The following is a 27,948-nucleotide window of genomic DNA, read 5'->3' on the forward strand; positions in this document are numbered from 1 at the left end:
CTTCTCTCAGTCGTCTCCGCAGCCCAGGAAAAGCATCCCCACCTGGGGACAGGATATATATCTTCCCTGCGTTTGGCCTGAGTGATGATTAAAACAACGATTTTGAAAGAGTGGGCAGGGATCATGGATTATTTGAGAGGCTAGGAATGCACGTGGGTTGTTTTCTCACCTCAGCATTGCCTTCAGGCTCGTCTGATGGGTCCAGAGATGAGAGAAAGCACCAAGGCAATTCAGTCCATTTATTGCTTTTAATACTTTAATTTATCTATGGTCAGGCTAACAGTGCTAGTGATGTCTGAGTGGGGTTTTTGTACTGTTTAGCTCCAATCTGATCATCACATCTGTGGCCAGATAGTTCAGTGAAGGCAGCTACTCAAAGCAAAATTGTAGTAAGTGGCATCAATTAATGGCTTCATCTGGGTGGATTATTGCCAAGCGTGTTTCCAGGGTTAGACCTGGAGAACTCCCAGTATCTACAGTCAGGGTAGATCGAGCTGTGTATTCATGGCAATATAAGCAGGAAAGGTCTTATAAGTTCCTGTTTGCCTGTAAAAGCTGCTGATAACCTACAAAGTCCTAAATGCTCTGCATCCTGATTTTGAGAACAGCTGCCGCAAGAGAGCAATGGCTTTGGAGTCCAAATGCTGAGGCCAAGATGCTGGAGGTTGTTTTCCAGCTTTGCAACAGCTTTCTTTTGCTACATCTGAGCAAAGGGTAAAAATATCTTTGTCCCCCTTCCACACGGAGCATCCGATTCAAAGACCTGCTAGATACCAGTCAGATATAACGTTCTCAGCCTTTACGATTTCTCTGCAGGCTTACATTTGGGTGGAGCTGGAGCTGACAATTCCAGCCCTTCTGGGGCCTCCATTTGACTGCCTGTCCCACTTCTGCTTCTAAGGAAAGAGTTTGGTGCTGGACATCAGCAGAAATCTCTGTGGGTTACCACACACACCCTCCCCGGCCACCAAAAAGCAGAGAGGACCAAGCAGGAACAACCCCCTTGGAATAAAGCTGCTTGGGCAATCTGCTCACCCTTCCTTCTCCACCCTGCAAGACTCAGTCTGCAGGAAAGAGAACAGAGACCCAGCTGTAGCAACCCAGCTTGGGGTTTAGAAGATGGAGATGCAGAAGGAGAAGAGGCAGAAGCTCAGAAAATATGTGGAAGAAAGGGATTAGATGGACAAGGGGAGGGCTAAAATGATTGGGGACTGACATTAGTTTCTGGGCAGGAGATCAGTCAGATGAGCAAGCGTCCCTGAAGCAGGGGTCATACTCATCAAAGAAATTTAGAGCATCTGATGGGACTGATCATTGCTCATCACAGTGAAGGCACGGCCAGAGGAAGTTCAAAGTGACACCAAAACCCATAGCGTCTTCCTTTTCAAGAAAAAAAAAAGGAGGGGGGATTATTGGGGTGAGATTTTTTTGGTTGATTTGCAGATATTTTGGGGGTTTCTGACACAGGCGTTAAACCAGTGGGGCTGCTAATACAGCTGACATAAAGCAAGATCAACAGGATGGTGAAGTCAGCCCTGATAAACCCGCGAGCACTAACCGTTCCTCGCCAATGGACATACGCCTTCTGGGCGTGGAGAGGATAAACCACAGTGCTTGCCCAACAGATGAAGTTCTGCCAGACTCGGAGACTGCATGCCACTGTGGATGCCGGAGAAGATGTGTCAGTCCTCCCAGATGTCACGAGGCAGCAACTGAAGAGCCAGACCTATTCCAGGGAATAAGGATTGCCCAATGTGATTCACTGCATGTTGTCTTCTTGCAGGGATGACTCTTTGGGGGAGTCTGGAAATCGGCTTGGGAAGCCACAGTTCAGTGTCCTGCAGCAGCAGGAGCACCCTAGCAAAGGTCTGCACTAGTAAAACAGTTTGCTTTAAACAGATTTGACTGTTTTTTTCTGAGGAAGAAGGGGAAAATAATTGTGTTACTTTTCAGCATGATTAACAAAGTGCATTCTTGATTTATTTATTTATTTTTAAACAAAGAAATGTGACTCAGTTTATTCCCTCGCTTCCAAGGACTGATGGCATAAACATCTCTCTGACACAGAGCGAAGTCACCTGGCCCAGGGATTCAAATCTGCTCCTCACTGACAGCAGGAAGATGATCTGCAAGGCCACAGGAAGTGGTCCACCACCGGTCCGCTGGCAGGAGTGGTTTGATTGACAAGCGTGATGATGGACAAGGGTGCACAATGGGCCGCTTGGCATTTTGAGGGTTGCCAGTGGCCCATTGAGCCAGATAGTTGGGAAGCTACCATCCTGACCTCAGGGATGGCCGAGGCATATGGGTGAGGTGTGGGACTGCCATGGCTGGCATTTCCTCAGAGGCACACGGGACACTGAGGATGGTGGTGTCACCTTGGGTGGCCAACACATGGAAGCAGCATGACTGCAGCATGGAAGGCAGTGCTTGGCTGGGTCAGGGCAGAGAGTTGCAAAAAAGGTGTCCTAATATCCAGCCTCGCAGAGTAGAAATGAGGCTACAGCTGTAGCAGTAAATTAAACGTGTCCAGGACCATCTCCAGTGCCGAGGCCAAGAGGTGGACATCAACAGGGCTTCTTGTGAATAATTCTTCCCTTGCACTCTCTTCTGGTTTTTTCTAGATATTGCATGGGACTATGGTGGTTGGTCCATGTTAAAACCTTGCCAGGGAATGTACTAGCAATTAAAAGGATTAATTAAATGTTGTGGATGATGGCAGTAAAAAGCAGGGAATGCTCCCAGGAATTGTTTATTTCCCTTGCTTAGGTTCAGCCCTGGAGATCAGACCCTTGCAGGCACATGAATCACATCCTTCAAGATAAGAGCTCGGGCCCCGATTTTACTCTTGGCTGTGCCACATCACACTACACAACTGTGTTAGAGCTGGCTAGTAAACATAGCTTTAGTTGGCTGCCCTCTGCAATGGTCTGGCCTTTGAGCCTTCCTGGATGGAGAACAGAGATCAGCAGTCAATGAACAGAAGTCAGCCAGGGATCGACTCAGCTTCTGGGAGCCTCATACTGGGCTCTTCCCACAAAAGCCTTTGGGACAAGTGCCCACGTGTGGAACCACACTGACGAGGAGGGACAGGAACATCACATCTTGGTTCCATGGGATGTCTTCCTTTTATTTGCCCTGAAGTTTTTAACTATTCAGCTTCCCTGTGGTCAGGGAACAATGTCTGCCTCATCACTTCCTAGGTGGCATCTCAGAAGCTTCCCAAATATTTCCATCTATCCCAAGCTATATGTATTGCCATTTCCCACCCCGTTGCTAGTACAGCAGGGGTTCCCAGGGGCTGCAGGACCGATTTGGTTCTCAGCACCAGGTATGATTGCACCACCAGGGCTTTTCCAGGCCTAAATAAAACCCACTGAATCAATTGCAGAATCTAACCATGTCATGTTGCCCATCCTTCATTCTGGATGGGGTTGTGGGGGAGGAAGAGGCCAGGTCAACACGGTACCACTTGTTTTTGGCAGAGAAGACAACAGTTTGAAGCACACATTGCCTTAGGAGGAGAAGAGGCAGCTGTGTGTGTTGAGGATCCCCTGGGTGAGGGCAAGGTCTGGTTCTTCCCATCCTCGAGTCCAATGATAGCAGCTGAACAGCGATTTTTCCTTCTGGCTCTTTCCATCTTTTTCCTCCTTCCTGGGGATTTACTTGTGTTTCGTCCTATAAGGCTCATTCTTTGTATCCTTCCTGGCTGTGACCTCCTCAAAATCAGGACAGCAACATGGGTTGTCACGACACATCCCTCCTGTCCCCTAATCCCACCCACAGGTTTACTGCAAACTAACATGGGTTTAAACCCTTTACACACCAAATTGCTGAAGGACTCGGACCCTGTGGCTGCTTCTACCACACTTCCCATGCATTCCCCATTCCTGGGTGCTTTGAAGGCGGCCGGGTAATTCACCATGGGAGTCCCACCGTGGGGCAGAGATACTCAGGTTCAAGAACACAGCATGGGCAGCCTGGGGCCAGCTTACATCCAGGTGTCGAAATCCTTCTGGGAACCTGTCCTTTGGCTCCCTCTCTTTCAAGCAGGACAGGGAAATGTGCCCCACGGGCATGCCAAATCTCTGTTTACCAACATTACCTGATTTTATGGCATCTCTGAGACTCCTGTATTGCCCAAATCCCAGGTGGGTCTGGATTAAGTTACAAATAGGATTGTACCTGTACTTGTGGGCATTAATAAGGGTATCCAGCAGTGATGCCTAGGTGTCACAAGCTCCAGAGGAGGTCACCACCCTTCCAGCTGCCCTGGGGCAGGAACCACACTGCAGAAGAGCTGTCACAGAGACAGCTATGTCTATACCAATAATACACAGAGAGCCCAGACAGAGTTTTAAGGGCTGTCCCACAGTTGTCCACACCGTTTAATTGTTAGCATGCTCCTCAGCACGTTTTTGGCCTGACCAGCTAGGACCATCCCTGATCTACTTTCCCGTTGGTATTTTGGATTCAGCCACCTTATTTTGGAGGAAGAGAGCTCAGCTATACAGATGGTCACTAGTTGACCCCAGGGCCAGGAACTGACACAGGGTGTTTAATTTGCTAATATGCCTTCCCCATGCTGTCCCAGACCTTGTCAGGACCAGAGTGCTAGCAGCATACTAGAACAATACCATTGGAGATGCAAACTCATTATTTTCCACACCTTTTTCTATAAGCCCTCAGAAATTTCTGCCTGGCTGAAATAATAAAAGACACACTCTGATCTGGGGCTGTGCTGATGGGGATTTTATCCTCCTCCTACTCACCTCCAGTTGTTTAGCACTCTCTGTAATTGCACGAACAACCCAACCATGCTGCTTGCAAAACCCCAGCCCTGCTGTGAGTCAGCTCTCAGCAGAAATTTCCAAGACATTTATTTATTTATTTTAGTGGTGGCTGCAGAGTCCTGGTGCGTGAGAAGCTATAAAAGAATAACTGAGGGATCACTTCTCTATGAAGCTCAAGCTAGCTTCAGACTGGCCTTTCCATGCCTGAACACCAGATGTTCAGAAGATGTTCTGGGGACAGATGGGCAAACCAACTGCAGGTTCTGGGCGACCAGGATGGGTTAAGAAGCTTTCAAGTGTTATTCAATAGGGACCTCATCCCAGTCCAGTCCAGAGAAGGGGTCTGGTAACACTGACCAGAACTGCAGCTCCCAGCGCCTCTACAGGAGGTCTCATCCCAGAGATTGTGGGATAGGAAGAGAGATTGTGGGAATAACTGTTGTGATTGCAGTTGTCCTGACTGCAGCATTCGTAAAAGTCTTGAAACTTAACACAGTTTGAAACGCAGGTTTTGCTGATCAACTTCTGTTGCTGAGTGCCTGGATAAAAAGTCAAATAAAACCAATCTGTGAATCTTTCTTCCAAGGGCAAATCCTGACTTTACTGTGTAAGCAGCATGCGAAATCACCCAAGTCTATACAGGTTATGGTGTTCCTTCAACTACCCTCTGCCTCGCTATTCAAGCGAAGAAATAATTAGGCTGTAACCCAGCACTATTCAAGTTCTCCCGTGGATGGGGAATGTTTTAGACCTGAGTGCACTGGAACAGAGGGGGGAAAGGACACAGACCCACTGAGAGCAGGGCTGGGACACACAGGAACATTGGGCAGCAGGGTTGGGAGGTCACAAGCCAGGCAGTTCATGGCAGCAGGACTCACCAGCACCTATCTTCACAACTGTAGTCATGCAGGCTGTGTCATTTTTGGCACATGGGGAAGCCTTCAGGCACTCCGAGTTGCTAATCTGATTGCTACAGGTGAGGCACGTCAGCAAGTTGGCTACGGGAGGGGAACAGAAATGATTTGCATGAGATCAAAGCAAGAAACTCCTTCACAAATGGACCTCTTCCTATCCTCACGTGGGCCACAGGACATAGAATAAGACATAGAGGATTTGGCTAGGGCAGTTCCACCCCTTGTACTATCCCACACCCCAAATTGCTAAACACACTGTAGAAAAACCCTTCTACAGTTCACTGTAGAAAAAACTAATTTACTGTAGAAAAACCCTCCTTCCAGGTGAGTGGGCAGCAGAGGATTTCTGTGGATGTTGATATTCAACTACCTCATTACATATATGTTTACATATATATTTAGCAAATGGCCACAGAGCCAGAAGGATGTGAAGGTTGCACTCAGTTTTTAGCTCAAAGCTACCGACTTCTTAAAGACCACTGGACTTAGAAGTTAGAGATATGGCTTCTCCCCAGAAAATGCCACCTCTCTCCATCCCAGCCCAAGCCTTGCAGCAACCCTGAACAACTCACCAACATCCACGCAGAAGACAGTAGCCAGACATGCTATCAGAAGAGCCCTCATCTCTTCTCTTCTCTGCCTGCATGGTCTTCAGAGGAAGCAGGTCCCAACCCTCTGTGGAGTCCTAGCTGGGAAAGCAGCTGATCCAAAAGCTGACACAGGTCAACCCATGTCTTGCACCATGGGGCTGACACGTACTTGCAGAGCCTCGCAGGACCCCAGTGCTCACATCTGCTGTTTGAGTTTTGTGCGTTGCCTTTGTCCGAGAATGCTACTTAATATCTCAAAATAAGCTAAAAGGAAAGCAGCCGCTACTGATAGCGGTGGTTCCTCTTTGAAAGAAGGCAGGAGATAGAAGGTAGGTAGAAAGGGGTGATCAACCTAGGAGAAAAGAAGGCCACCTAAGAAGGGGGATGAGGATTCTTGGACTTGCATGCTCTGCATTGGTCCTAGAGAAAAGGGGATATGCGTGCTGAGGCCAGCAAGGAGGATCCACTCTTTGAGGACCAGTACCCCCATCTTTCATTGCCCAGTCAGGCCTGGAGTCTTGGGTTTAGCACTGGGAAGGCTTGTTTCCGCTGTGGCTATGCAGATTTCCTTCCAGTGACTTGGCCCAAGCGCTGATCTACCACCTCCGTTACCACAACTCGAAGCTTGGCGTGGTACCAGCAAGATCAGGGAAGCCCACAAGAACCAGAGAAAGGCCAGGAGAAAGATGCCCATAAGATGGTATTTTGAGGTTGTGGTAGGAGCATGGCAAAAAGAAAGCACACCATGTATGTGTGTGTGTATATATATATATTAGTATAACTGAAATCTTAACATTTCTCTATACTGTGTCCTTGGGTCAGAGTCATAAATACCTCATTCTACACAGAATAATGGCTTGTTACTACTACCTGTATAAACTTACAGCTGCATTATATAAAGATACACAAAAGCAAAACAAATTAGCCATAGCCACTTGGTCAATTAGAAAAATTGCTCTTACCGCTCAGCCAAGTTAAGTAAAAAAAAGCCTCAGGCAGGTCAAGACAAGCTCAGTTAAAGCAAACCTAGCAAGCCTCAATCCTGAGGTCTTGCAACCTCAGTACAAAGCTTACAGACTGTTACTAGCAATGGCCATACCAAATTAAAGTGCTTAGGGATAACAAACCATCTTGTCTTAGACTTTCAAAGGGGGAAAACTAGATTGAGTTGTTCTCTGGTTTATTTACTAAATTATATCTCCTGGTTTTGTTTTTTTTTTTTTTTTTTTGTGGTGGTGTGGTTTGGGTTTTTTCCCAGCACACAGGAAGGCACTATGAGGACAACTCAGCACAACTTCATGTAGAAGGTCTTTCAAAGGTGAAAATATAAAAAAAAGAAAAAGAAAAAGAACTTATTTGCACAGTAAGAGTCAAGGGTTGAGCAGCTACAGTCCAGGCATGTTGCTTGCTAAAGGGGCCATGCTGCAAAGCCTGCCCAGCTGGCTTTAGGGAGGTGGAACTAAACCAAACATAACTAAGAGCAACAAAGGAGGACATCACGAAAGGAGCTGTAACTGACCCACAGACTGCATGCCAAATTGCAAAGATGCTCGGCTCTTTGCCAGCATTGCCAAGACCCCATTGCAAGTGGCACACATCACTACATGAGGACAAAGCTGGGGTTGGTGACCCCCCCATGAAAGACATGGGGATGAAGCAGAAAGCTGGATGAGACGTGAGGCTGTAGTTATCCCATACAAGGTGCCAATGGAAGAGAAGCCCAATACAAAAAAAAAGTAAAATAAAATAATAGGATTATGCCACATGCCTGGGCTAGGAAGAGTGGCTAGACCTGCTGAGTCCAGTTCTTTACCTCTCCTCACTGCCTTCAAATCTCACTCCTGGGAAGGCAGCCAGCAGAATTTGCTTTTGCAGGCACTCAGAGTCATCCCATGCCTGGTTTTGTGGGGAATCCGTCTGCATGCAGAAGTGGGGACAGTGCTGGGTCCAAGGACGCACAGGAGAGGGGGTGGTGGAGATTTAACTCCTCCAGGTCTTGCCTCCAACAGAATTAGGGTTTGCAGCACCAGGAATGAACTACAGAAAGTCAGGAACTGTTCCTGCCTGGGGGACTACCAAGAAGGAAATGTAAGCCCTAATTAAAACCAGTTGCAATAATTGCCACACCATTCTCTTCCATTTTGGCAAACTAAGCCTTCAGGAGTTGAAGAGTCCAGCTATAGCTTGAGAAATAGATGGAAGAGATTACACAGAACAGCTTTAAAACAACAACCAAAGAGCTCATTTATGTATAGGTGACCTGTGGGAAGGGATTAGAGACTTCCTTGTCTGTCCCACCTTGGCAGGTAAATAATCTGCCGTGATTACAAAAGAAGGGGCAGTCTGGATGCAATCCACCAAGCTAGAAACACAGCATTTTTTCTGAAAGGCATCAGCTATCTGCTCCACCATCCCTCCAGCAATACAGGGCAACCCCAGGGCACCACTGAAAGCTACGTCAGTTTGCAGAGACCTCGCATCACGGTCTTCTCAGGCTCAAGGCAACAGAAGGAATTTATGAGCCTTCCTGCAGCCGTGAAAGCAGTTATTCAAAGACTTACTTCTGAGTCAAGCCCATCGCTTATAATTGCAGCCTAATCCAGACTTGGATTAAGAATATTAAGTAATTTATTGGAATTGCTCATGCCCCGTCTTGCAGCAGCTCAGGATTAAGGGCTGGAGCAGACATTCTCAGCGCTTGGGACAAGCTTGGCTGAGCTGAGCTCTTCCTGAGTCATCATTTTCTTTTGAATAACACATGTGCTCAGCCAGTCAAAAATATCACTACTATGGCTAAAAAGAAGCCATAGGAAGAACCAGCCTATATATCACCTACTCATTCGCTGCAGGACACCCACGATAGGCAGCCGTTCCCCTTCCACAGCTGCATGGAACAAGTGCCAGGAGTTCCCCTTCACAGGGCACAAACCTGATATCCTGGAGTTTTATCCTTGCCTTGGAAGCCCTTCCTCTGCCCCTCATTAGACCATCCTTCATTTTATCACAGGCATCCAATTTCTCATGGGTTAATCATTTGCTTTCCTTTGCAGCCACTCTCCTTGGCATCAGCAGTGCCACATTTGCAAACACGGACACAGATATCTGTCCAAATTTGAGCTTACTTTACAGCAGCCCTAACTTGGCTGACCGTTGACAGACACAGAGTACAACTGTGTAAATCCAGGAAGCTCCTTAAGCACATATTCTATTTATGCCAAACCACAGACGTGATCTTCTCTCCTGCTGAACCGCTTTGGAAAGGAAATGCCTCCATTCGTTGTGTTCAGAGGCAGAAGGTCTGAAGCACAGCAGTGATAGTCTCAACTTAAATGCTGTTTTACCCTTTTCCTCTCATTGCTTATTGACAAAAGTTTTTGTTCTATTTTTCCCAGGTTTTTTTCAGTTTTTGAAACATCATACCTCAAGGAAGAAGGCAAGGGAGGAAAAACCCTCTGGAAGCCCTTCACATTTCTCTCTCACATCCCCACAGGGGTTTCCCACCTCTCACATGTCTGCTAGACTACAGCTGCTTTGTTTTCCCCTTAATCTGAGCACTCACCAGGGAGCAGAGCATAAGCAGCAGTTCAAGAGCAAACCCTCCTTAGCCAGGAGTTTATCACACCCACTTCCCTCTCTGCACCAATTAAGATGAATCAGCCAAAAGCCCATCTCTCCCAAACCACCTACAGGTGAGCAAAGGCCCCGTCATTAAGCAGATGAAAGAGCAGCTAAGCAGCTTTGATGACTGCCCTTCCTCAGATCACCTGCCAGGACCCCTTCCTCACCCCATGGAGCCCTGATGGGCAGGGGAGCAGCACTGCCAGATCCCACCACTATAGAAAGTGCCTCTGGGAAACAGGAGGCTGATGCTTTTTTTTTTTTCTCCATCAACGAGGATCAATAATCTGTTGGCTGCGCATCAAGAGCTTGACTCATCCCCAGGAGAAAGCACAACGTGGAAAGGTTTCTGATGAGTGCAGCTCTAAGGGTTTCAGGGTCTGCAAAAGGTGCCAACATGCAGGCTTTATATTCCCATCTCTTCAGGTTGCTGGTACAGAAGCAACAAGCAGGGATGGAGCCCCACTGGAGCCTCCAGCTGCTCAAACAACTTCTTATGCAGGGAAAGGGATTGCTTGTACACCCTCAAGCTATGGCTTGAGATGGTCCTAACCTCCTTCAGCCACAAGCTCCTACCACATCCCTCTGAGGCTCAGCAGGCTGGTGTTTGGTGAAAAGTGAAGCTCATGAAGTTCAGCAAAAGTCCCAGATGCGGGGTTGAATGACCCAAGTAACAGGGCAAGCTGGAGGGGAGCAGGCTAAGGCGGGGATGGAGTTGCTACCTTCAGCTGTTTAATGGGGAAGTAGCTACAGAGAAACCAGAGCCAGACTCTCCTCACAGGTACACAAAGGACAATCAGCCAGTTACAAGATGCATAAAGGGAAATTCCAATCAGATAAGGAAAAAAAAGTTTGCCAGGTCAGTAATTAATTGCCAAAACAGGGACCCTGAGATATGGTGGAGGAATCTCCCTCCCTGGAAATACTGAAATTTGGCTGGAGAAGGCCCTGAGCAATGCAACCAAGGCTGGCCCTCCTTTGTGCAGGAGGTTGGGCTCAAGCCCTCCAGAAACCGACCCAACCTCAGCATTTCTAGGAAGAGGCCAAGGCATGGACAGCAGATGCCAAAGCAAGACGAGAGGAACTTCTCACTACCTCCTACCACCCAGAGGTTTATCTTATCAGCCCCAGTATCAGACCTGTCCTGTGCCATCACACAGTTCGGGACATCCCCATCCTGAAGGCAGGGAGACAAATTCTCCAGCCCCCAGAAGGTTTTTTTAAAAGCATCATTATGTAACTAGAGCAGCCCTGAGCCCATCCCAGTATCAGAGTGAGCAGTCAAGCTTTGTTCCTGGTAAATTTGCCTTGAGGTCTCCTCCCAGCCAATATGAACAACAGGCTTTTACAAAAAAGCACATTAGTAACCCAAGAAGTTACAGGGGAAGGTACCACTTCTGGTTTTGCCTGAAACCAGATCTTCCCTTTTTGCAACTTTTTTTTTTCCCCTTCAAAATAAAAAAAGTAATTGCAAAGGAAAAATGCTAAACCTTTGACTTTGCATTTTACTAGTCAAATACTGGCAAAAATGCTAGTATCTTGACTTTAGGCTACTACATATCTTTGGCAAAGCACAGGCTTTTCTGTGCCTACACAAAAGGCGCTTTGTTGGAGAAGCTGAGTTCAAAACACCCCTAGAAGGGCCAAGGCAGGTAGGGACACCAAGGCAGGTAGGGTTCAGCTGAGCATGCCAGTGTTGCTTGGAGTCACCAAATAACCCCAAACTTTTGGGCTGGGAGAAGGATTCTGCTCTCAGAGGTGTCTGTGATGGGGGCATGATCCTGCTCCGCAGGGTCCCAAGCAGTGGAAGATCCCCATCAGACTGGGCATTGGGCCAGACTGCTGCTTCATGCCACTGTGATATCAATTGAGTTCGAGTAGCTCAACTTCTCAAACCTGTATCTCTTGCTTACGGCCAAGAGCCAGGAGGACACCCCCCCAGACATACCAGCCTCTCTTTAAAGCTTATCTATTTCAAACACATTGTGTTACTCACCCCAGTATGGGTTATTTGATACCTGGTAAAACACGTGAACTCCCCACCTTGCTTTTCCTTCATACCTCCCATGCACTTGGGCTTCCAACCTTGATTTCACTGAGCTTTGACAGAAATGGTCAAGCCCCACAGAACTGGTTCACAGAGCGATACAATCCAGGGTAACATCCTTTAGGAAAAAAGATGCTTCATTTAAGCTCCTAAAGAATAGCCATTAATTACTGATTACCTGACACTGGCAGACCTTTGCAGCCCTGACTTCCAGAGCACCAGAGCCCATCTGCCAGCCTGGCCCCACCCTCATTTGCTGCAGCACAAGACCTTCAGTTTCGTTAGCTGAGCTCTCACTGGAGTCAAATCTCCTCCAGTTTGCTCCAAGCATGATGCTTTGATAGAGCCAGGGATGCTGTTGAGGAAAACACAGCCCTGTAAGTGTGAAATATTGCCAGCACCCAATTTGTGGATCCTCCATCACAGCAAAAACAGGGTGAGGACAGACAGGACCATGTGGGACAGCAATTACCCAGCCTTTCCACCCCATTAACCCAGCAGAGGATCACAGCACTGATGGGAACCTGCTGGAAGAGAGGCCAAGGATCAATTTACTCATTTCCCCCCCAAAGCTGCAGTAGGATTTGCTTTCTGGGGCGATTTTTCCACTGCTTCCCCCAGCAGCTGTTCAAACTGCTGCAGCTGCTCCTCCTAATGCAGCTCCTTTCTCTCACATTGTGCTTGCAAGTCTTTTTTCTCTAGGAAATACTTAAAAAGAAACCCCAAACTATTGGTTAATGAAAACACCCATAGTGCTCATCTAATTGCATCTTGCTCCCATTTTCTGCTGCTGGAATCCAGGAGCACTGTTTCACTAGGGGCTTGGCTGGAATTACTCCCTTATTTGGGATGGAACAAACTTTCCACCATAGTTAGTGGCAAATATTTGCTTTAACCTCTTTTGAAAGCCAGAAAGCATTTAGCAGGGTGAGCAGAAAAACATCTCCATCTATTGGGACCAAACTGGTTACTTCTGTTTCACAAGTAGAAATCCAACACAGAGGTCAAGGCATGCTTGGCAGCTCCTGCCCGTTGCTTGCGCAGCTGATAACTGGTCTACCTTTGCCAGAAAAATAAAACTTGCCACCATTCAGATTGATTTAGATCCCTGGTTTAGGAGTCAGTTGCATTATTAAAACCAATGAGAGCTCTTGGGGCTTGCAGAAACAGTCCAGTTAGGGCTTCACAAGCTGTGACATCTCAGCCAAGTGGTGGAGCACACCCCAGTGCAGACCTGAGATAAAACAGCATTGGCTTCACCCATGTATTTCCCCCCCTTACAATTGTCATGACTCTGCTATTATACAGCAATTCAATTTTGGTGGCTCAGTTTTGCATAAGGGCCCTTAGGGATCAAGAACAAATGGTTTTTGAGATCTACAGGCAGGCTCTTTGCTGGAAGGCAAAGGATTTTCTATCACACCTAATCCCCTGCAGACAACTGAGCATACACAGACCCCATTATAGAGCCTGAGCCCTGGCTCAGACCTCTGCACATCAGCTCACAGCAGAACCGCATCCTGGCTGAGTTGCAAAAAGCCTCCAATCACCAATACTCAGAAAAAAAAAAAAATCACTTCCAGTTTTAATGAAATGCATTTCAAGTACCTGACTTCCAACCAAAATAGCAATAAACACAAGAACAAGTGGCTGTAAATGAACACATGGGAAGCACTGAGAGCTTTGGACTACAGCGACCTGAACATCAGCCCTGAGATGCCAGAAGGCTTTGCTGCCAAAGCAACAGCTTGCTTACACCTGAGATTCACTGGTATGTAGGCTAACTGTTGCCAGGTACATGCTGATATCACTTTTTTTTCCCCTCTCTGAAAAGCAGCCAATTAGGCAGCAAGCACCAGTAGTTGATGCTATCGGTCCCTGCCTGCTCCATGCCCAGCGGGAGCAGACTGGGGAGGATGCAGCCTGATGACGAAGCTGTCATCCCACGCAGGCATTGCTCCAGCAAGATTGGGTACCACTCCTCAGCACGTTCGCATCTCACCGTAGTCTGGTCCAGCCCCACAGCCAGCATCATCCTTTCCCAGTGCTAGATCTGGGGCTGGATGGTTTAGTTTCTGCTGTGGATACAGTGAGCTGACAGAGCCAAGTGAAGCAAGTAGGGGAAAGAAAGCATGGCCTCAGATGAGATGTCCTCTCTCAGACCAAGGTTTAACCACACAGGGGTGATTAAAGTACACTTCACTCATGCCAAGATGAATTTCATCCCTCCCATGTGAAACCTGCTTTTGAATCCAGCATCTTCCCCTCCTTCCTTCTCCTGCCATGACATTCTCTCTCCCTCCCACAACATTTTTCAATTTTGATTACACGTGTGCAATTGCACCATTTTCTCCTCTCCTGAAGGTGAAAGGGCGCAAAATACCCTGCCACATAAAACCCTGAGATTTTTCACTTCCTCCCAGTGCATCCCTGATCCAAGGCCAGGTCTTAACGCTGCAGCTGCCTGTTTCAGTGCTGTCATTGCCTTGTGTTTCCCCAACAAGCCACTTCAGAGAGTCTGAAAAGGGCAGCACAGCTCCACTACATCAAGGAGATAGGATTAGATCTAATCTTGTTTATCAGCACAATTAAGGCTCTCATTCAATCTTCTTCCCAGACTCCGGAGGAGGAAAGAAAAGATCCAAAGCACTTGGCAACTTTGCAGAAGAATTAAAAGTTCACATCAAAGTCACTGCGGTCAGGATGAGTGTCACAAGTCAACAATACCTGTTTCAACTAGAAACCCTGTTTTCTTTTGTATACAGAAAAGGCAGAAAATACCCATATCAAACTTCCATTAGATAACCTCCCAGCCCTACCCCTGCCATGACTGCAGCGGCACGTAAAAAAAAGTTTCCAACAGCACCAAACGAGCACAAAGTAACATGAAAGGCACTGTCTCAGAATTCAAAGTCCTCGTCGGCCATGTCGATCGCCCAGGCAAATTTCTCCCTCTGTGTCTTGTTGTAGATCTTCTCAATGGGCACACCAAACTTCTTGCACCTGTACAGACCATAGGACAGCAGTGGGGGATGTGCTACCCATCCCACTCTGATCCCACCACAGCGGTCCTCTCCGCTTGGGATGCGGCATCCTTCACACATGCAAACTCCTTAGCCCCAAGCTCCTTAAGAAATTAACTTTCTGCCACTGCCGATAAAGACATGCAAAGCGACCCCATCTTGCCCCGAGGAAGGAATATCCTGCAAACAGTTATTTGCAGCAAGGGAAACCTTAGCGTTGGATTTTGCTGGCTTCCCCCAGCATCTCCAGGACTTGGGCAGGTTTCTCTAGGCAGAAACAAAGTTTATTCCTTTCCCCCAAAGGCTCAGGCATGTGTTTATCCCCCTCCCCAGGCAGGGCTAGGTGATCCACATGTCTCTAAAGGAACACTTGCCCCGTAGCATGCCCAAGACTTACCAAGCTATGGTAATCCTGGGGTCCAAGTAATTCAGCTTGGACGTGCCCAGAGCTATCTGCTTGTTCTCCTCCTTATCTGTGGCCTGGACGTTCAACTTGGCCAGCTGCTCTTCCAGCCGCTTCAACAGCTTCTTTTTCTTCTCCACGTTGCTGAGGCCAGAGAAAGAGCAACACAGCATGTTAAAGGGGAAAAGAAGCAGTAAGAGGTAAAATACAGAGTGGTTCTCCTGGTCTGCTGTGGCATGGGAGCCTGATGGGAAGCCAATGAGCTTCACTTCAGAGTAGTCTCTACACTCACGTCAAGTTCTATAAGGCCTGAGCCTAGAAATAGTCTAGAACAGCAGAGTCAAAGACGCCATTCAGCACTAACCTATTTCTCAAGTACTTTGACCTGATAAGACACTTTTTTATAAAGGTTGGGCAAGCACAAAAGCCAGCATCCAGCAAAGACAGTCTCCCTCAAATCCAGGCTCCAGGAGCAACGACCATCTCTGACAATCTGCTCTACAGCTCACCAACACAGGGCACGAGCAGAAAACAAGAAACCCCAGAGTAAAACATAAGAAACAAGCCTTGTTTCTCTCCTCTAGCCTCCTCCTGTCTCTGACCAGGAAATCACATTTAGGCTCTGGGAGAGAGGAGCAAATTTGGACAGCCCCCATGCAATGACTACTGCAGAGATCAGATAGGCCACAGTCCACCCTCCAAGTGCCGCACAAGAAAAAATGCATCAAGGCCAGTCTGTGTATCCCCAGCTCCAACCTCAAGCTAGACATCCTTTGCACCATGGCATTTGTAGGATCCATAGGGCACAGAGATCCCTCTGCAAAAGAAGATTGTAAGGAAGAGTCACTCACGCTTCTGCTTTGGCATCTTTTGTGTCTTCAAACGCATCTTCAGCTTTTTTCAGCTCTTGCTGGGCTTCCTCAACCTGTTGCTTCTTGGCATCGATCTGGGAAGGTAAATACAAAGTCAGCCCAATCTCCTGTCCTCCTTGGAGGTTTTGGCTGCCACCCTCTTTCCCTTTCATTTGCCACACCACTCCTCAATTTCGTACCAGCCTTACTCCAGCCCCCACACCTTGCCCCTGCAGCATCTGCTGGAGCTCAAGCATTTCTTAGCATCTTGCTGAAAATCCTCACAGCACCGATACCAGAAATACTTGCGGCTCTTATCTGTTCATCTTGCACAACTGCCTGAGACCGACTGCCTCGTGACAGTGCTGGAGCCCTTTGCAAAGTCCCAAGCTCACCAGCAGAGTGTGAACAAAAGCTGAGGACAATTAAAAGTGGTAGCTTGAGGTATTTCCATAGCAGACCTGTGAAATTTCAACTGGTCTTCCTGCAAACAGCCAGATGGGAAAAAAAAACAATTTCCCTGGTCCCAAGCCAACTGTGTTAAAGCTGTACCACCACAAAAGGCACCCAGCTTGGTTTGTAGACACCAAGTGATGAGAACAAAAAAAGACAAAAAAACCAAACCAAACTTTGCGCCATGCGTGCTTCATCCAGCATTTGAACTTACCCCATCCCCTTCTATCCCTGGGTTACTGATGTCTCTGCACTGATTAAAAAAGCCACTATTCCTGGTTCACCCCCTGCCACGCTTGATCAATGTGATCCCTTTAGGCATCAGGTTATTCACACTCCCTCTCCCTATCCTGCCACCCCCCTCCCCCAAAAAAATAATCAGAGGTGAGATCAGGTCTGGGGGCTCTCAGGTTGGTCTGTCTCACCTTGGTCTGGAGGTTTTGCATCGACTTTTCAAAGGTTTTCGGTGTAGACCTCTGATGGTTGCATAGGATGGCCACAGCTCTGTTAGCTCGGTTGTAGGAGAGGAGCTTTCCTGCAACACTGTCTTCAGCTGGAAATAAACAGAAGCATCACTATGTCTCCTTTCTGGGACTTGGGGAAGGCAGGGAACAGACCAGAACAACAAGTTGTTTGCCTTTCCCATCCTTTGTCAGGGAAGACCAATACTGGTTATGGAAATTGGTAAAAAACACTTGAGCATCACTGAAACTGATACTGTGCCTCATCACTCGCGTACCCAAGGCAGGCAAAAATAATGCAAGCAACCAGCAATGCAAGGAAGGGGGGGGGGGGGGGGAGAAACTCCCATCTCTGCTATCAATTAGTCAGACTATCGCTGAGCAGGTAACTATTTCTCACTCAGCATGATTCCCAACCTGATGCATATCCCCGTAAGTTCCATACCACCCTACAACATGGTGTATCACCTGCCGAGGAGGGGCAAGCAGTTCTAGGGACCCCAAGGCAATGGAGGGACATCGCTGAGCCCATTGGCCACATGATGCAGCTGGTGATACCACAAACGCTGTGAGTAACTCACAGTTAGTGAGCGCCTTGAGCTGCTCCTGCAGGGTGATGGAGGCATTGTAGGTCCTGAACACTTTGGCACTCAAACCATCCATCAGATTCTGGAGGTGTCTGTTCAAGATGGATGTCTGAAGGAAGGAAGACAGAAGAAAGTCAAGGAGAAAGGAAGGAAGAGAACAAGCAGAAGCCAGGACAATAAAGCACTCGCTTTTCAGACCATCTTCTACCCAAGCAACCAAATTAGGCATTAAAAAAGAAATAAATCTTGTGTAGTAATGCAGATCTACTTGTTGGGTCAGGCCCTGATCTACCAAAAACTGGCACAAATTCCACCTAAACCCACAAAGATTTTCCCTGGAAGTCAACAATTTCTGCCTGTTTACATCCAAGAGGACAAATCTCGCATCCAATATTACATCTCACCCTTATCACGTACGATATTCTCTGTTCTATGGACCACATGGGGCTGCAGTCAGACTGCAAATAGAAGATGCTAAGAAGAGACATCTGGGGTTTGGAGGAAGCCTTATTTGTACCAAGAAAGCCTATCACAGATAAATCCTATTGAATCAGAGAGGAGCAGCCTTTTCACAGGAAAGACGGGCAAGTGGCTTTGAAGGGGATGCAGGCAGAGGGGGAACATGGGGGAACAGAGGGGGAACAGCACCCCATATCCCATACTGAGGAAGAGGAGGGAGGAGGTTTGTACAGTGGATTGGCTCAGGAGGGAAGGCTGCAGCACATCTCTCCAGCACCCCTGTGCTCCGGCAGCCTCTCACACTTCTGCTGAGCTCGGCCAAGGCGTGAAAGCATCGAACAACTGAGGCTTGACACCTCCAGCAATGCCCCGAGCAACATGTGTGTGGGCAGGCTTTCCCAGGCTAAAAAAAACACCCAGGCATATGATTTAGGGGAGGGAAGAAGAAAACCATCTCCTTAGCAGGGACACAGGTTACTCGCGGGTGCAGGCAGGCAACCAAGCCCGTGTTCAAAGAAGCAGAGATGCTACCAGTTCAGAAAGAGGATAGAAAACAATTTTTTTTTTTAAAAAATCACAGCATCCCAACAGGGTGTTCAGTTACAGTGGAGTTTTTGGAGGGAAGATAGTTAAAACCAGGGTAAGGGATGACACTGATGCAGCACCACAGCCTGGGAGCCTGTAGGCTGGCCAGGGATGTTGGGGTTTGCTTCTATCCCCTCTGGGCATTCAGTGCCATTTCAAAAGCTTAGAGGTGACAACTCACATTGAGCCTGTCAAAGAGGTCATCTGCTGGGTCCTTGTTCTTCATGAACAGCTGCAGGTTCTTGAACACCTAAAGAGGAGGAGAGGATGGCCCTGGTCAGGGACAAGGAGCAAATTGCTCCCAGACATCTCCATCTGCCCCCTCATCCAGATAGACTCCATTTCAGACTTGTGTAGTACACACCCTACCACACCACCAACCTTCTCAACTTCAAGGGCTGCCACCGGGACCTCGAAACCACCGGTTCCACAGGCTGTTTTCCCCCCATCTCTGCTATCCCTGGCACTCCACCATTAAAATTGTCTATCCCATGGGCAAAGCAAAAAAAAAAAAACACCACACCATCAGTGAGGACAGTTCAAGTCCTAACGCCCACCAGTCAACTGAGGATGCTCCAGCAGGAGGCAGGACTTCTTTCTTGTGGTTCATGGGCTAGAACAACCTTGAAAGCCATACCCCAAAGTTTCTCCCCCTTCTCCAGGACAGGGTCAGGATGTGGGCATCCTCCTCACCCAGTTAAAGCACAGGAGGCATCTTTGCAACAGGTTTCAGATGCAGATTTGGGACTGATGACCACCGAGTGAACCGACCTACCCCGCTAACCCTGCACCAAATTGTCACACCAGCTCCTGCCTCCATTTCTGCCCCACTCACGGGCTTCTCCACCGACACTTTGTTGCAGTAACGGATCGAGTCTTTCCCAAGGAAGTCGAACTCCACCACGTGCTCCTGCCCATCCAGCTCGGGGTGCAGTTTGATGTGCTCCACACGCAGGGAGCAGCAACCAACCGTGTCTGCAGTCTCCCCTTCCTCCTTCTCATTGCCAGCTCGCAGGGCCAGCTGGAAGGAGATGGCAAGTCATCCATCTCAGCCCACTTCAATTCCTCTTTCCAAGGTTATTAAAGTGGATGTGGACACCCAGGGCTGGGGGGGGGGGGGGGGGGGGGAGGGGCGAAAAGAAAGTTTTTTCAGGACAGCACCTCACTGAATGGCTACTGGGACCCTGGTGGAAACCAAGCAGTGACTGCCTCCAGCAGGCGATTATTTCACTGCTTTAAGGAAACCCTAAAATATCCCCCCCCGAATAAAAATTATCCAGGTCTCCAGTGGGGCCTCTGCCATCATGCAGAGACACACACGCAGGAGTCACCATCCTTCATGATCATTGCCAGATACCTCATGAAGAGCAACACTGGCTAGTACAACCAGCAGACACCAAACTAACTACAAGGTGAGGTAGATCAAGTAAGCGAAGCCCGAACCTCAACCGGGATGGGGGACCTGGGGGCCAGGTTGAGGCTGCAGATACCTTATCGATGAAATAGAGGGCCACTGCTCTTTGCCGCTTCTTCATCTCCTTGGACTTCCAGTCAGCTCGGTACTGAGCACGGATTTTGTGGACGACATCCTTCAAGCGCCGGGCTACCTCGTATTTCTGCCAGTCCTTCTCCCCCTAGAAAGAGAGGCAGAGTTATTTTCACCAAGTGCCTCATCTTCCTTCCACCCCTACCAGTCAAACCCTGTTCTAGGAACACCTCCAGCATCTAAATAATGCTCAAACCCTCTTGTTTTCTTGAGAAAACTCTGTAAGTGGAAAAACCAGAGCAGAAACAGCTCGTCTAGGGTTTCTGTGCCCTCTACTGGCTGTGCTGGATTTGGGATCCTGGCCAAGTCTGAGCTGCTCATAGTCTGGAGATGTTTTCCACCAGCTAGCAGCCAGCACACAGCAAGCAAGGAGTAAAGTGGTCAAGCATTGCGCGGCCATGGCCACTGCTGCCTGGATACCACCAGCATGGACTAACACAATGCACTTGCTCAGTTGTGCCCAACTTGCCTGCAGTCTCCTTATTTGCTTTGAGGACTGGAAATAGCTTTAAATCACCTTTTCTTCCCCACAGGGTTCATTGCCTCCCTCCCACGTCACTACAGATGATGATCCCATCTCTCCCTACACTCTATTTACTGACATGAAGTAATTCAACCCCATAGACTCTGGTCCCTGTTGACCCTTTCAGCCCCTGCCTGGCTCTCAGCCTTCCCTGGACACACACGAGCAGCACAGCTCAGGGCTGGCTCTGCCAGTGCAATCCATCCCCTGGAACAGGCTTGATGCTTAACAATCATCTCTGTCCTTTTCCCTTCACCACCCAATGGCACACCAATTAATTTAGTTTACCCCCTTTTTTTCAGGGTGGGGGGGGAGTACATTTTTGCTGACACACCACATCTCTGCATTCCCCTGATCTTTCCACCTGGCAAAAAAGCCAGTGGCCCAAGAGGCAAAAGCTACATCTCGACAGCAGCATCACTCCAACCTTCAGCTTGGAGCTGGGGTTCAGCATGATGTACTTCAAAGTATTCTGGATGTTTTCCGTCCATGAGGCCAGCCAGGTAACGGTGTTATCGAAGCGCACCTCCTTCCACTTGTGCCCTTCTGGTGGCTCGGGGATCTTGGAGTCCCTGTGGGCAGAGCAGGGTTGCAGCCCTCAGACCATGAAGAAGAAACAGGTTGTCAGCTAAACTGCTTCTTCACAGAGAGCCAAGGATGGGCAACACATTGCAGCATTACTTACAGAAAACATACAGCCCCCCCCCAAAATCGCTCCACCACACAATCAGACCTTTATCTTTTGTATGCTGGGGACAACAGGAGAACTTGCTGGGCTGGTGGGGAGTGTTTTGAATCAAGGCCACAATGTCTTCATATGAGTGGTTTAAGACCAATCCAACTCGCATAACTTAAAGGGTAAAGGCTCTTAACGCAATCACTGCTTTTCCTCCCTCCAGTGACTATCCTGATAATTCCAGCCAGCACGAGGGACCCATAAAGTGAGAAGGAATGGCTCATTTGGAAAAGGAGCACAGGAGAATGAGTACAGAGTTTTGTCTTCTTCAAAGGGGCCAAAGGAGCACCGCGGTGTTCGCAGTTGGTGTTGGGTGAACAGCGGGAGCACCAGTGAGAGATGGCAGCTGCTAACCAGTTTTCTGGCCACCGTACATCCAGAGAAACTAAAAGTCAGACCTAACCGCAAAACAGACATCTGGAGGTGACCAGGAGGTGATAAAAGAGCTCCAGCGAGTTCAAGCCTCAGGGGGTGCAAAGCAGTGATTATAGGAGATAGCAAAACCCCACGGTAGCTCTAGAAGAGGTGTGCGGCTGCTTTTGCGACTGGGGTAAACAAAGGCTCAGCTCTTCCTGTGGCAACTCACTTGCTGCAGTTGATGATAACATCTTCTGGCATGATCCTCTTCTTCAGCATGCCCATTTTGGGGTGGTCACCACGACCACGGAAAAGCCCCGGCGGCTCAGTTTTGAAGTTCCCTATCTTCTCCCGGTGCCCATCAAGGATGCAGTACCCATACTCCTCCTGGATCTTATCCGCTTCCTCCTTCAGTTTCTGAAACGAGGACCATGCCACCATCATCCCACAGGATGACCAAAATCCCGTGGCTTATGCCTGCCTATCTGCCTGGCTTATGCCAACTTTCCCTGGAGAAAGCAAGGCTGGAAAGGCAGAGCTCAAAGGGTTGGAGGAAGAGGTGAACACGGTCCAAGTCCCCTCCCAACAAACGGCTCATCTCCACCTACTTTGCAAAACCTCACATGATACACTGGTGGAACAAGCCCGTGTGCCACCAGCCCCTTAGCAAAGTCCACCATCCTCTGGACAGGGCAGGATGCCAAACCATGGTCTGAGGATGACTGGTACCCTGCAAAGCCATGAAATGTGCAGCATCTGCCAATAAACTTAATGAAGAGGGGTGCGATGGTCATGGAGACAGAGCTGGGCCAAAGGAAAGGAGACAAGCAGGAGCCAAAATACCCCAGCCTGGTCCCAAAACACATCAGCCAGTCCCAGATGTCATAGGACACAGCTCTCACCTGCTTCTCCTCTTTGGAGAGTGCTTTCCGTGCCTCACTTTTGTCCACAAAGTACTTGTGGATCTCCCTGAAGTCACACTTGTCCAGGTCCTTGATTATCTCCTGCTCCTTTGAGGTCATCTCCTGAGCAAGGTATAAGAGGGATTAGGTAAAGCCAGGAAGCAAAAGGGACTCGACACAGAGCTGCTGCCTATGCTTCTCCTTCACAGAAAAAGAAATAAAGACCCACACTCTAGTTCTTCAGAAAAAAGTCAGAAGAAAGCACCCACCCCAGCTATCCTAGAGCCACATCCACCCGAGGGAAGACAAAGCTGCCATGGCAGGAGGCCAGGCTGCCCCTGGACACCTAAGCCTGCACCCACAGAAAACCAAAATGCAGCCAGTTCTGGGGTGGAACAACCTCTAACCTCTGCTGTGGAAAGCAGCAGTCCCCAAGCATGACTGCAAGCAGCCTGCAGGGACAGCAGAAGCAGCACCAAAGGTATTTGGGGGCACATAAACTCGCCCTAGTAGGGGTCTTGCTTTTATTTGCAGACTGAGCTGTGGTGCTGTGGGACCACGAGGTTAATCCTTCAGAGCGACATGTGCCCCAAGGCATTTGCAAAGGTGTTTGCAAGACCCAGCACCTGCTTTCTTAGGTGGCATCCCTAAAACTTGGAGAGAGCACAAGTGCCAACGTGAAGCTCTCGAGGATGTTGCAGACAGCAAGCCCCAGCCCAAACCCACAAGAGGCAAGGAAATAAATAATAAAATATAGAATCTCATAATTATATGATCATAAATAAAGAACTAAGCCACAAAAAAACTCATCCCCTCTATCCCACGCTGCAGCCTAGGCATGACAGGTTTAATGCTGAGTGTTTCATGCGGAGGACAGACAGCACGAAAGCCCTCACAGGGAAGGTACCTTCCTCCAGTCATTGAAGAAGTTGTTCTGGAAGATCTCCTTGGTCGTGTATTCATGATCAAGCATTTTGGCATAGAAGGTGGCAATTTCCTCCGCGGCCAGGCTCAGCTTCAGGGCTTTGCCTAGGGAGGGAGAGGATGTTTAGCATCAGTTATGGGGACAGCACAACCCTACAGCCCCAGGCAGTTTTTTGGCCAGTCCCCATACTCACCACAGCGCCAAAACAGGGACAAGGGGTGAGGACAGACACTGGCAAGCCTTCAGCACCTCCCTGCACCAGGCACAGCCTCGCCTGCGGATCAATACCCAGAGCACTTGGCACAGCAGGATGCTGTCACAGCCCATCTGCAATCACACGCTTCATTTTCTTTTCCAGGAGAGCGGAAATCCTGATTTATGTTAAGGTCACTGGGCCACAGGGCTTTCAGCAGCCACCATGCCATGATGAGTCCCAAACTAATGGTTCCACAGGACAACACAAAGATTTGCTTTCAGACCGTGATCACTTCCAGGACCATGCTGAATAGCCAGGATCCCACTTGGAGAAGTTTCATCTCAAATACTTTCCCACCCAGATGGAGCAATCATGGGAAGCACAAAGCTGAGATTTGTGCAACAGATAGAGACGCAAGAGCCTCTCATGGTTGTCCAGTGAATCTTGGATCATTTCTTGGAGGTGGCAAAGCCACTGTCCTCTCCTGAGCTCTTTGGCTAGAGCAGTGAAATCCCGTGAACTCAAGGAACATCTTGGCTCTTCCTAGGAAACCAATACTTTGAAATAGCTTTTCTAGGCAAGCTGCAGGAAAAGCTGCAGACCTCCAGGAGACAGTTCAATTCCACCTGCACCAGACACTCTGGTGTTTGAGGTTCCTGACCTCCACCTGAACTGCAGGGCATGGTGGGTCACAGCCTTATAGCAGCCCTACAACCACCTACACACACCACCAGCTCAGCCATGGTCCCTTCCTATTTGGGACTGCTGCCTGTCCACAAACACTTTTTTATCCAGGAACAGTGATGCCTTTTAGCAAACGAGCCAACGTCACCCAAGATCCCGGACCAAAGCCATCAGCCTAAATGCACGCAACACAGATAGGTCTCCAAAAGCTCAGAGGCCACAGGGAAGGTCCAAACCCTACGCAGGACTACATACAGGACTACATACAGCTGCCAGGGCTCCTCCTCATAGATCCAAAATAGGAAAAAAAAAGTCTGGGACAGCCCCATCGATGTCCCAGCAGTGCCCTCTGGTGACAGCCTTGCCAGACACCTCATTTCCCCAAATTGCCCATTTTTTTCCTCCCATGAGAGCCCCACAAGGAATAAGAAGCCCCAGTGAGGGGGCTGAGGAGAACTAAGACCCCATGGGACCGCAGTCCACTCCCATCTCCAGCATCCCTTGGCCAAGTCCCAAGGTCCTTCTTGCCTCCCTTCCCTTGATCTGTCAGAAAACAGTTCAAGAACGGAGCCAAGAGCAGGGAGGATAAGGCAGCCAAGCAGGCAAGGTGGGAAACCAAGGAGGATGGCAGAGACCTGGATCCATCCTGCCAATCTCTCAGCCCCTCCACTGGTGCACTGAGGTGCTGTAAGGCAATGCACAGTGGCCCTACGGACAACATCGGGAGCCGTGACCGGGAGCTCGGAGCAGCCCAGCCAAACCCTGCAATGTCTTGGAGGGCAAGTGATGTGTCAGTCACTGAGGCCATGGGACAGGCAAACTGCAGCTCTTGAAAGCAAAAATCACGTTTTGCCAGCTTGTGGGGAAACCATGCATGAGCTGACTTAAAGCTCAACCCCAAAAAGCATCTCAATGCGAAAAAATTGTTCTTTTTTTCCCTGCAGTCCATCTTCACAAGAGGTACGCAAGGACTTCAGCAAACAGCATCAAGATCCATTGCTTCCCCTCCAAAAACTTAGGGTCCAGCCCCACACCACTGCATGTCCTGCAGCCAGGAGAGGCTGTGAGCCAAGGTGCAAGTCCCAAATCCATGCTTAGTTGCATTACAGCACCCTAAAACCAGCTGCAGGCACCCTAATCCTGGAGCTCCACATGGGAAGGGATGCATGAAACACCCTGCAACCATCAGGAGCTCATTAGCTTCCCAGTCACCCCATAACTGCTACCAGGTGCAAAACCCTCCAGCTTTAACCCAGGGTTCAGGCTTTATCCAATGGGATATTTAGACCCTTTAAAAATTCATGGGTTGCAATACTTCCCCCAGCACATAAGAGAAGATGCCGGCTCTTCAGCCAGGCAGAGAACTCCACATGGTCCAAGTCCCATCGCAAGGCAGACGTACCATCGTAATAAAACTGGACATCATCAGGCAGCGGCTCGTACAGGGGGACAAAGTAGGGTCCTCGGTGCTCCAGCTGGGTCCACTTTACCCCATCTTCTTTCTTCTCCTCTTCCCACCTGGAAGAGATGCACAGGGACCCATGAGAGCATCCCAAACGTGGGGTCTGGGACCTTCTCCCCAAGGTCACTCTGGGAAGATGTTCTGTGAGCAGTGAAGGTTGCAACAAACCCCAGGTGAAATCCTGTTGTCTCTGCTACTGCCTCAGTTTCCCCATTCTTTCAAACAAGGAAGACTGCAATGCAACCTAGGGAAAGGTGTCCTGGGGAAGGGGACATGCTTGGTGCGGTGACATGGAGGGATGCAGGGGGAGAGCGAAGGGATGGATCAGTCAACACACAACATTCACACCTACTTGTACCCATGATCTTAATGCAAATAAGATTTTAATGCGCCTCTCCCCCCCCCTCCAGAGCAAACAGAATCTTAAAGTCACTGCAAGCCTTAGCTGTGAAATGAAGATTTAAAAACTTTAAAAGTTAAAAAAAAAGGTAGTCAAAACACCCACCCTGAAGATCAGGAGAACAGCATTAAAGAAATAACCCAGATCAGGGGCAAAAGGAAGAAGTCTGCTGGATGAGCGTTGCTGACAGGGCTGCATGGGACAGGCAGGGGATCTGCACCCTGCAGCTCAGCGCCAGCCTGGCTGGCACGGACCTCTTAACCCCAGCATCTCTGGAAAAAAATAAAACACCACCAAAAAACACCCCCAAAACAAGGATTGCTGGGAAAACACAGCAAGATTTCATCCCGGGGAAGAAAACCCCCAGTGTTTCTCGCTCAGCGGTGCCCCGGAAGCATTTCCGATCTTTCTCCTCCCCACGGGAAGCGTGGTGGAATAAATCAATCACATCAAAAGGTGCACTGTGCCAGGAAAACATAGGGAAAAAAGATATTAAAGAAAAAAAAAATCAACAAGCTACAGAAAACCTGGCTGAAAGCATCTCGGAGACAGGCAGCCGCAGGAGTGATTTGCAGGATGCTGCGAGGGCTTCATCTCTCCTCCCAAACCCACACGATCCCCCATCCCGGCAGAGCATCACCCGCACTCACCTACTGCAGCCCGCCCGAACCCGACTGGAGGCAAACGGGGGTGAGTCGGGGATGATGAACCCTTCAGCCAAGCGGCGAGTTGCCAAGATGCCGGTACGTGCCACCGCTCGCCCGCAGAGATAACGAGGCTGACGGATGCCCAAAGTCACCCCAAGCATCCCGCCCTGGCACCCTGCTACCCACCGGGACACTGCGATGGTGATGCCCGAGGCATCGCTGTGAGAAGCCACCACCGTGGCCAAGCGGTCCAGTCTGTGGCAGCCCCCGCGTGCCAGGGCAGCGCAGCCTTATGGGAAACGTAGTCCTGCACGTGTTTTGGGGCAAAACTACTGCAAATCGAGCTGATGCTACGTACCAGCCTCTCGCCTCCGTGCCAAGCTCCGGTCCCCCCAAACAAGGCATTACTTAGCAAAAAAAACCCAACCAAACAAAAAAAACCCCCAAAACCAAAAAAACCTACTTAGTCCCACTTTGCATGCCACCCTGAGCCTCGCAAAAGCTGTCCCAAAGATCCAAGCACCCTTGTCTGGGATAACACCCTAACAGCTCCCCACAGCTTGGGTTTGCAACAGGCTCCAAAGCATCCAGCCCCCTAAATGCTCCTTCTCTGCCCCAGATATTGGGGTGCTCTGGGAGAGAGTGACACCAAGTGGCTAAAGCCACTGCTTCCTGTCACCTCGAAAAAAGACAGCATCCATCAGCCCCACTCACACATCTTTTCCCCATGCTCTTCTGCCAAAAAGCTTGCCTGGGTTATCCAAACCCTGCTGCAAAAGGAAAAAA

The 27,948-nt window shown here is 49.0% G+C and overlaps 2 protein-coding genes across 2 annotated transcripts; both read right to left on the bottom strand.

The window, feature by feature from the left end:
* Positions 1-5,108: 5,108 nt before the first annotated feature.
* LOC126050684 (lymphocyte antigen 6E-like) lies at positions 5,109-6,331 on the bottom strand. Its single transcript, XM_049828882.1, has 3 exons — positions 6,280-6,331; positions 5,672-5,791; positions 5,109-5,332 (listed from the first exon to the last, which is right to left on the bottom strand). The coding sequence occupies exons 1-3, from the start codon at positions 6,329-6,331 to the stop codon at positions 5,109-5,111; spliced, it is 396 nt and encodes a 131-aa protein (XP_049684839.1).
* Positions 6,332-13,544: 7,213 nt separating this feature from the next.
* TOP1MT (DNA topoisomerase I mitochondrial) lies at positions 13,545-27,290 on the bottom strand. The gene is made up of 14 exons (XM_049827953.1): positions 27,166-27,290; positions 26,056-26,171; positions 23,756-23,877; positions 22,849-22,971; positions 22,176-22,363; positions 21,281-21,425; positions 20,275-20,418; positions 19,620-19,805; positions 18,966-19,034; positions 17,735-17,849; positions 17,118-17,245; positions 16,240-16,334; positions 15,383-15,532; positions 13,545-14,965 (listed from the first exon to the last, which is right to left on the bottom strand). Exons 3-14 carry the CDS (start codon positions 23,819-23,821, stop codon positions 14,863-14,865), a joined length of 1,512 nt encoding a protein of 503 aa, XP_049683910.1. The 5' UTR covers positions 23,822-23,877; positions 26,056-26,171; positions 27,166-27,290; the 3' UTR covers positions 13,545-14,862.
* Positions 27,291-27,948: the final 658 nt, after the last annotated feature.

Source organism: Accipiter gentilis, chromosome 2 (assembly GCF_929443795.1).
Source record: "Accipiter gentilis chromosome 2, bAccGen1.1, whole genome shotgun sequence".
NCBI lineage: Eukaryota > Metazoa > Chordata > Aves > Accipitriformes > Accipitridae > Astur > Astur gentilis.

Bases quoted from the DNA above. Each gene is read 5' to 3' on its own strand.
- LOC126050684 (XM_049828882.1), bottom strand. From the start codon at position 6,331: ATGAGGGCTCTTCTGATAGCATGTCTGGCTACTGTCTTCTGCGTGGAT. The intron at 5,792-6,279 runs GTGAGTTGTTCA...CCCCTCCCGTAG, and splicing joins TGTCTTCTGCGTGGATGTTG to CCAACTTGCTGACGTGCCTC. The intron at 5,333-5,671 runs GTGAGTCCTGCT...CTTTTTATCCAG, and splicing joins AGTTGTGAAGATAGGTGCTG to GCACTCAGCAACAGAAGTTG.
- TOP1MT (XM_049827953.1), bottom strand. From the start codon at position 23,821: ATGCTTGATCATGAATACACGACCAAGGAGATCTTCCAGAACAACTTC. The intron at 21,426-22,175 runs GTGAGTTGCCAC...CTCTGCCCACAG, and splicing joins GTTATCATCAACTGCAGCAA to GGACTCCAAGATCCCCGAGC. The intron at 19,806-20,274 runs GTATCTGCAGCC...ATCTCCTTCCAG, and splicing joins CCCTCTATTTCATCGATAAG to CTGGCCCTGCGAGCTGGCAA.